Source organism: Grampus griseus (genome assembly GCF_964374135.1).
Source record: "Grampus griseus genome assembly, chromosome: X".
NCBI classification, from domain to species: domain Eukaryota; kingdom Metazoa; phylum Chordata; class Mammalia; order Artiodactyla; family Delphinidae; genus Grampus; species Grampus griseus.
In genome coordinates, this window is record NC_138999.1 from 103,215,591 (window position 1) to 103,225,055 (window position 9,465).

A 9,465-nucleotide genomic window follows, 5' to 3' on the forward strand; every position below is an offset into this window, starting at 1 on the left:
CAGTTTTTAGAACAAGCTGGAATTTTTCTAAAATTTAACCATGGTTGAATAGAATAGCAAGAACTAAAAAAAAAAAAAGTCATGAAGAACCTAGGGGTAAGACACGAATAAAGACACAGACCTACTAGAGCATGGACTTGAGGATATGGGGAGGGGGAAGGGTAAGCTGTGACAAAGTGAGAGCGTGGCATGGACATATATACATTACCAGATGTAAAATAGATAGCTGTGGGAAGCAGCCGCGTAGCACAGGGAGATCAGCTCAGGGAGATCAGCTTGGTGCTTTGTGACCACCTAGAGGGGTGGGATAGGGAGGGTGGGAGGGAGGGAGACGCAAGATGGAAGAGATATGGGAACATGTATATGTATAACTGATTCACTTTGTTATAAAGCAGAAACTAACACACCATTGTAAAGCAATTATACTCCAATAAAGATGTAAAAAAAAATAGCAAGAACTTCAGGCAAGATGGTATGTAAATATGAAAAAATACATAAAACACTTGGAATTAATTCAGAACTTGTAAAAATACTTGAGTGGTAAAGTGTTAAAACAGTCAAGAGAAATATTCTTTGACAAAGAGATTACATGCTAGAAGAGACATTTTCTACCTTCCATTCATACTTCACGTATAAAGAATTTACACTCAGAATTTGCTTAAACCTCCCTACCTCCCTCCCGCAATGCCTGTTTTGCAGAAAATCTCCCCTCACGTTTCATAAAATGTTAATCTTGGCCCACAGTTGCATCACCATCTTTGTTTATGGGCTATTGTAGAGAAGTGTAAGTTAGCCAAGCCTCTATTCCACAGTGGGAAAATATGGGTAGGATTAGAATGCAGTAAGACTGGGTTGCTTGCAGTGTGCTTCTGAGGAATGTTCTGTTTCCCTCTTCATTAGCAGGGTATTCTGGGAGAATCTTTTGAAATTGAACTTAGTCCTGAGGTCGGAACTTTTTCTGTCACCTTCAGGCTAGGTGATTTGTGACCATTTAAAGGTTATACCATTTAGAAGCCTTTCCTGGATTTTTAAAGAAAAGGATACAAGGGGGAGGGTTGGTTAAGTGGGGGAGATGAGGGTAGAGTGTAAGTGCAAAGGCAGAACTAGCAGCTGCTTTGTGACTATCAATACATCCAAAAGATAGGTTGGGAAAAGGATTAGTGAATATTAAAATTGACAGGAGCAATTTGGTTCAATTATAATCTAAGGAAAAAGGCTGAGGGGTCTAATCAATATTTTACTCCAGATCTAATGAGTTAATTTTGAGAAGGAGGATCCAATGACTTAATTTTGAGAAGGAAGATCCAGTGATGGAACTCATGCAAAGAGATGGCCTGGGGCCTGCTAAAAGTCAGGTTGCAATTTCCGTAGCCTTCAAGACAACCAGAAAAATAAACAGGCCTTTTAGAAGAAACTTCAAGTTTTCTCCCATTCACATGACAGCCCCGGGGTGGGGTGTTGTCTCACACTTCTGGAATTGGTTAGATCTGTGCTGTTACTGTAAAATACACACTGGATTTTGAAGACTTAATAAAAAAAAGAATGTAAACTATCTCATTTTTTCTGTTGATTACATGTTGAAATGACAATATTTTGGATATATTGGGTTAAGTAAAATATAATACTAAAAGTAATTTCACCTCTGTCTTTTTTCATGTGGCTACTAGAAAATTTTAAACTACACATGCGGCTCCCATTATATTTCTGTTGGATGGCATTGGGATGGAGAACAGGCAGTATTCCCTGAAGCTTCCTTCTGGAGGTGAATACCTTAGAGTGGCAAATATGGAAAAGAAGATTCTCAGTGCCAGTATTTAAAGTCTTCCATTGGGGGGAGGGATAAGTTGGGAGATTGGGATGGACATATACACACTACTATATATAAAATAGATAACTAATAAAGATCTACTGTATAGCACAGGAAACTCTACTCAATACTCTGTAATGGCCTATATGGGAAAAGAATCTTAAAAAGAGTGGATATATGTATATGTATAAGTGATTCGCTTCGCCGTACACCTGAAACACAACATTGTAATCAACTACACTCCAGTAAAAATTAATTAAAAAATAAAGTCTTCATCAAGTTAGGACCACTTTTCCCCTTTTCCCCTCAGATGGTATGGGGTTGGTGTTTTGACTGTTAGAACATCCCCATTTATTCAGCACTTTGAGTACCTTTGTGGATGTCTCTTATCAGTCACTCATTAGAAGCATTTCTTACTTTTTTCCAAACACAAGCCTGTCCCATAATTAATGGCATCCGTCCTCACTCCCATCCATCCATCCATTCATAGAAAATCTGAGTCTTATTTTTAGGCCCTGCTCTTCCTGCCAGGGCTTTCACTAAATTGCCAAAGCAATGGCAAAACCAATGTGGCCATCCTTGCATGGAATCAGTGAAAACTATCAAAGAAATGGGAATTATGTGGGTTAAGAGAAATAACACTTATCAAATTGAGGACTTTTAAGGCAAAGAGGACCACCATATTCTAATAGTAAACAATGGCTTGTTTTATTGCTCGTGCAAAGCTTACATGAAATGATTATTTGACTCCCTGTATGAATCATGTGTTTGGGCTCTTTTTGCTTTCCACAAAATACCAGGTCTAGTGTTAAGCTCATAGATACCCAATATATACAAGGAGTAGTATAGTATATAGATTCCACACTAATAAAAGTGGACTTTCCTTTCTATTATGCTAGAGACCCCAGACATACACCATTATTTCATACTTTCTAAATAAGTCATTTCCCCCATTACCCTTTGAACACTTTATAGTATTTTATCTTTGATGATACTGGAATTGAGTGATTATTTTTTCATTAGACTTTGGGGGACTCCTTGGTGGGAAGGTTGGCAAAACCTTCCCTGAATTTCTTTGAATGCCAAAAGAAAGTTAAACTTTTACAAACAGGCTCTTCACATAAACACTCAGACATGCGTTGAATGCATCAATCCAAGTCAGCTAGCACTAAAAGGAACACAATACTTTAACTGAGTGGACAATTAGTGGTACACCATTACTAAACTCTGTGCTTTCAGTAACTTTTCTAATACAGGTGTTCCCTGAATCTGGGCATTATAAATCAGATTTGATACACAAGCAGTATTTTAGCTACATTAAAAAAAAAGCCAAGGGGTCTAATCTATATTTTGCTCCAAATCCAATGTTTTGAGAAAGAAGGTCTAGCGATTGAACTTGTGCAAGGAGATGGCCTGGGGCCTGCTGAAAGTCAGGTTGCAGTCTCCCTGCATTCAAGAAAACCAGAAAGATAAATATAACTTTTAGAAGAAACTTGAAGTTTTCTCTCATTCACATCTCAGCCAGTGGGCCTCACACTTCCAGAACTGGTTAGACCTGTGTTGTCCAATATAGTAGGCATTACCCAGCCATATGTAAAATATATTCACAATCATGATCAATTCCCATTAGACCTCCACTCTTCCCGACTCTCTTCCCAATAACAGAGTGGAGTTAGGGTTATAGTTTTTGGCTGTTGAATGCATGATGATCAAATCTGTAACCATGACTTCTGTAGCACAATTTTCTGTGTTACTGATTCCAAATTTATCTACAAGACTAGGTACAAATAAGTTCAAGGAGACAGCATATTATTTAAGACAACTAACATTTTATAAAGGAATATTCATGTATAAAAATACAATCAAGGGCTTCCCTGGTGGCGCAGTGGTTGAGAGTCCGCCTGCCGATGCAGGGGACACGGGTTCGTGCCCCGGTCCGGGAAGATCCCACATGCCGCGGAACGGCTGGGCCCGTGAGCCATGGCCACTGAGCCTGCGCGTCCGGAGCCTGTGCTCTGCAGTGGGAGAGGCCACAACAGTGAGAGGCCCGTGTACCGAAAAAAAAAAAAAAAAAAAAATACAATCAAGAGCATCAATTTGGTTTAAAAAGCAATTGTTACTTTAGTACCCACTAGGAAATCAAACAATGGAATGCATTTTCTGATATATTTATTACAACTATACCTTGATACACTAATGTAATTGAAGGCGATAAATATAGTAGAAAAAGTTTTAAGATACTGGTGTTGGGGGCAATGTGACACTTGTAAACTGGGTGTCACACTCAGTGAGATACTGTTTATCATTGCACTCACACTGAATATGATTTGGTTTGTAGTAATTACATCTGAGACCACATATTTTGGTGCTTGATAAAAGGGTTTTATTATTTTTCAAAATTAATAACCTTTCATTTTAATCAAGAGCCCCAGTGAGGAAAATCTATAAATTAAAACAAAGGGTTTTACACACTACTCTGATGATCAATAATTTGAAGCCCGAGGCCCTCTTGAGGAAATTCTTTCTGGCTTGCAAAAGCTGTAGGAGACCATTAACATCATGAAGCCAGTTATAAGAAAAATTAACCTCTAAAATGTCATGGTTTCACACCCTATGGGGGCTTATGGATCTGACTTAATATGGCATGTGCAGGCCTGATTTTAGGACAAGTCAGCTCCAAGTGTTTCACACATTTATAAACACAGAAGCTGTTGTATCCACCATCCATAAAGCTTTTGGGTAGCCACCGAAATCAGGCAAATGGCAGAGTAATCCAAGGTGAATGGTGAGGTTAAGACCTCCACACCAAAAACTGTTGGATATGGTGCAATCATGAACATGGGAAAAATCTAAAAATTTGAACAGGTAAACAAAAGCCAGGACAGACTCAATTCAAGTAAGTGAAACTGCCAGACTTCCGAAAGGAGTTCTTCAAAGAAGACTTCCACAGAACTCGTTTGCTCTGCAGGAGTAAATAAATCTCAACTGATATATTTTTATCCAAGCCACAGCTGAGAGCTTGATTAACTGGGAAACAATACAGTTAAATGACATTACATTCTTTACAGTCACCACTCCAACTTCAATATCTGCATAGAGAAGTACAGAGGGTTACACTGAAATTGTGTATGCTGAGGGAGGCCACTAAATTAGCTCCCAGGAAAATTATTAACCTTTATAATTAATTTTCACTTTTTCTCTCAGGGATAGATTTCAACTTTCACTTTAACAGTGGTTGGGAACATTCCCTTTATTGCTTGGTTGTGCATTTTGAGAAAGCAAATCCATGGCACTTGCGAAGGCTTAGAACATAAACCAACGTTAGAAGTAACAGAAACACACAGCTAAAAGTTTTACTTTAATCACAAATTCACAACTAGAGATTTCATTTGCGTATCTTAGAAAGCTGAAAAGACATGTTAAATTTTTTAACCAATCAGCAAAAACATGTGCCACACAGATTTTTAATGTTCATAATTTAGAATTTATCACATAAATATATTATTTATAAATATATTCTTTATTTGTAAAATTATTATTATTAAAACATTTCTTTCCAACACAGTTGAAATTCTCATGTGTGTTTTAAGGGAAAAAACCCTACCCTATTTTAAAATGTATTACTAAACTTCAATGTGTGAATAAACCAGTGCCACCAAACTGAAAACGAAAAAAAAAAGAAAAGAAACATTCTGCTGTGTTGGATATGCAGTTGTTACTACAAATAACACCACATGTCCTACACGGTGATCATATACATGCTCTTATTTCTTCTCAGTCATTATCAGAACCATTTGGAGGTAGGAAAACCAATGCATCATTGAAAATATGCCCAAATGCCCTAAGACGGTATACCCCGTACATCATTACATGCATCTGATTAGGCGTCAGTCCATTAAAAGTAACAGCCATATCTGAACAACATCCTTCTACTACCTGGTTGGGGTGATTAGTCATTGCCTCTTTAATAAAAAGCCCAACAGACTTGGTGTTAAATACATCTTTTCCTTCAGCATCTTCTGCATTTTCTGCAAATACTCCAGCGTATTTCAGGCAGACTGCTAGCTGCTTATCTTCAGATATCTTCCAAATCATCCCTCCCTGTTCAGGACACTTTTCAGGAATACTGAGAAGGCTGTTAAGTCTTTTCATTGATTCTACACTTAAGACAATTCCTCCTTCCATACTCACATACTCGAGGTCTCCAGATTTTATAGTGTGGCCTAGATAGAAAGGTTGTGATGGATCCTTTTTTAACAAAAAGTACTTTAAGTTTTCAATAATAGCAAACGTAGTGGGGCGTGCAAGGAAGAACCAGTTGTATTGGTCTCTATATTTATCAAAGGCGTATTTGTAAGCTTTTCTCATCATTAACCACATGTCATTAGTTTCCATGTTAATTGACTCAAACACTTTAACATTTTCAGAACTGAAGAACTCTGCTTTGTCACAGTGTTTGGTCCAAGTCTCCTTCACTGCAGCCCAGAGACTCACATCTTTGGGTTTGACAAGGATGATACAGTATACTCGAAAGCTCTTACTGAGCTCCATGCGTTCATCCTCTGAAATTTTCAAGATATCTTCTTTATTAGGAGCTTGTAGGTGATGATGCTCATGGTGGTGCATTCTATTTCCATGACCAATCCTAATGTGTCCTAGCATAGTGATCAAGGCACAGAAAATGCTTCCAAGCATTACACCCTTCAAAAATGAACTGCTTTCAGAAAGCATTTTTCCTATAAAGAAGAAAAAGATCCTTAGGATACTTAATAGAAAAGGAGTCTAGTGATTTGATTTGATATTCCCCCATACTTACATTTTGCTCTTAATGTTAAAAAAAAAAGGCTCCCAAGCTTGAAATCGAGTCAGTGCAAGTAGCACAAGAGAGTCTTAAGAATTTTTTTGCTTCCAATGATACCTGATTACTGTTCAGTACAAAGTGGAACTTTGCAGCAACACCTTGCTGCCATAGAATTTTCTGGGAGGCTATTTTTGCACTTCATCTATAGGGATTTAATTAACCAAGTACTAAACCAAAGCACTAACCCCAGAAACTGATATTACAGAGGTTGTCTGTCCATCATTCTCTTTAAAGGAATTTCATTTCACAAGCTTGCATTATATTATTTAAATACCTCTGTGGATGTAAATGGACTTTTACAACAAAACCTTAAATTGAACAGATAAAACCACATACAATTGGTAAATCACCAATGGTATCTGTGCTGGCCTCTGTTCTCAACCTAGTGCTTTATTTAACTGATGGCTGCTGTCCTTAGGTGTTTTGAGTACATCTTGGAATTGATACCATATATGTTAATATTTACCCTTTTGTTCCTAAGACTAAATGGTTTCCAATACAGTATCTCAACTAACTGATATATAATAATAAAAGCCCATAATGAAAATAGCTAAATTATTTGGATGAGAACTGAGTCAATATAGGCATATCTGGGGACTATTAATGAACATTTTTATTTCCTCCAAAGGCATTTTCTTATTCTTTGGGGAAGTAAAAAGGGAAAAGTCTACACTTTTATTTCAATTAGAAATTAAAAGAAAACCCAACATTAAATACAACTGTTGAGATTTTCCCAATCTCCCTTCTATCTCCACAAGGAATGTTCTACTGAGCTACTTAGATTTTCCCTTTGTTTCTTAAAGTTGAAAGTGGCCTTAGAAGCTATCTAATGTCACTTTTCTCATTTTACAGATAGGGAAACAGAGGGTCCACAGAGGTTAGGTAACTGACCCAAAGTCACAGTCAGCAATAGAACTGAACTAGAAATCAGATATCCTGGCATCAGTTTAATGGTTTTTCTATTACAGAATAAAGATTTCAACAGTGCTTCCACCCATATTATTGAGAATTTAATAAAAAGTTACTGAATAACCTTGTTTTCCTACAAATGTAAAAACATGTAGGATCTGTTAACCATAATTGATATTTTGCATCCAGCATCACCGTACTGCTACAAGGAAACCATCCCTTGGTTTTCTTCTAGAGGAAATGGACTTTGACCTCCATTACCTTAGAAGGACAACGTGTGGAACAACTTGACAGATGTAATTCCTAAGGAGGGGTGGGAAGTCGGGTGGGAAAGAGGCAGGACAGGTTTCCTGTGTCACTCACAGAACTTGGTCAACAAACACAGCTCTAATAAGGAAAAGAAAATTCACAGGAAACAAGCTCTGCTTGTTTTAGAATTGTCAGATGCACTCCAAAATGAATTATTTTATATAGGATTTTGGCATTTCATATTACACAATTTTCAATATGTCTGGCCATTATATAATAATTCACTAGTGTCTCTTAGATTGATAATGGTATATGTATGTCAGAATTCTTCCTGATGGGGATACTACTTATGAATCATTTGCACAAATTTTTCTAAGGAGTAGCATCTAGAGATGCACATGATAGGATATTTGGTGCAGAGGCAAGGGAAACTTAAAACCGCACACAAGCACAAGCGAGGCAGAAACGACCGGAGTGGTTTTTGAGATGAATCCTTTTAGATGAAGGCGGTTGGGGCGGAGTATGGAAAAAGGAAGAGAATGAAATGGAGAACAAAAGTGAGGGAGAGACATGGTCATCTCAACACCCCAAGGAGGGGCCGAGGGAGCGCCTCTAGGAAGCAGGCGCTCTAACTAGCCCCCTCACTGTTCCTCACACTGCACCTGCCCGGACACACCGCGTGGAGTACGCTGGGAGTGGGCCAGGGCCCAAGCCTTCCCCGGAGAGGGGCGGGGTCAGGCCGCTCCGGGGGCTGCTCCGCGGGCAGCTCCAGGTGCGAGCCGATGCCCCAGCACTCACCCGCGTCTAGAGCGGCTCAGGGGCGGTAAAGCGCAGCCGCGCACGGCTTTCCTCTCACGTTCGCGCGCCACTCGGATACGTTCCTGGTCGGGCTGCTCTACATGCAGGCGGTTTCTTCTCGTTGGTTTCGCTAAAGGTGGTGAGGACCCGGAAGTAGACGCCACAACGGCGCGGGCAGCGGGGCGGGGCAAAGGAGCCCTAGGCCAGGCGGAGCCGCCCGCCCGCGCCGACGTCGGAAGGGCCCGCGCGCACGCAGCGCGCCCTTTCTCCCCGCCCCGTGCCGAGTTCAGAGAAGCGCGTCCTGCTGGCGTGACCCGCACGCTCACCCGTACCCAATGGGACGCCCAGAGAGGCGTGCGTGCGTACGACCTGCTGACACGTCCCACCGCTTCATTTTCCGGTTGTGGAAACTGCGAGAGCGAGGTAGTGTTTCACCTGACTGAGATCGTGTCAGGTCTCTCAATGGTTTCTCTGACAAGCACCTGAGGCACTGCACCCTCCCATTGACAAGAGGGCGCTCCACCCAGTACTGGGCTGGGATTAAATGCAGGCCAATAGTCGTTGAATTATGAGGGCAAGGATCACTAAGGTTGTTGGAACGGCATCTGAAGCCTCACTGTCCGGCTTCCAATCCTGTCTTCACCGCGTCCTTTGGTATGCTGGGAAAGTTACTTTACCTCGCTATGCCTCAGTTTTCTCCTTTGTAAAGTACAGAAAGTATCACGGTAGTGCTATCATGGAAGATTAAATGAGATAGTGCCTTTGACTCCATTAGCAAAAGGCCAAGCATGCAGTAAGCATTCGTTAACTGTTAGCTGTTATATCACTCACCCCTGTATCA

General features: G+C 40.0%; 1 protein-coding gene across 1 annotated transcript; it reads right to left on the reverse strand.

The window, feature by feature from the left end:
* Positions 1-3,770: 3,770 nt before the first annotated feature.
* Positions 3,771-8,745, reverse strand: C1GALT1C1 (C1GALT1 specific chaperone 1). The gene is made up of 2 exons (XM_082680631.1): positions 8,625-8,745; positions 3,771-6,543 (listed from the first exon to the last, which is right to left on the reverse strand). Exon 2 carries the CDS (start codon positions 6,536-6,538, stop codon positions 5,582-5,584), a length of 957 nt encoding a protein of 318 aa, XP_082536757.1. The 5' UTR covers positions 6,539-6,543; positions 8,625-8,745; the 3' UTR covers positions 3,771-5,581.
* Positions 8,746-9,465: the final 720 nt, after the last annotated feature.

What these genes read in the sequence shown, in the direction of transcription:
- C1GALT1C1 (XM_082680631.1), bottom strand. Translation starts at nt 6,538, where the DNA reads ATGCTTTCTGAAAGCAGTTCATTTTTGAAGGGTGTAATGCTTGGAAGC.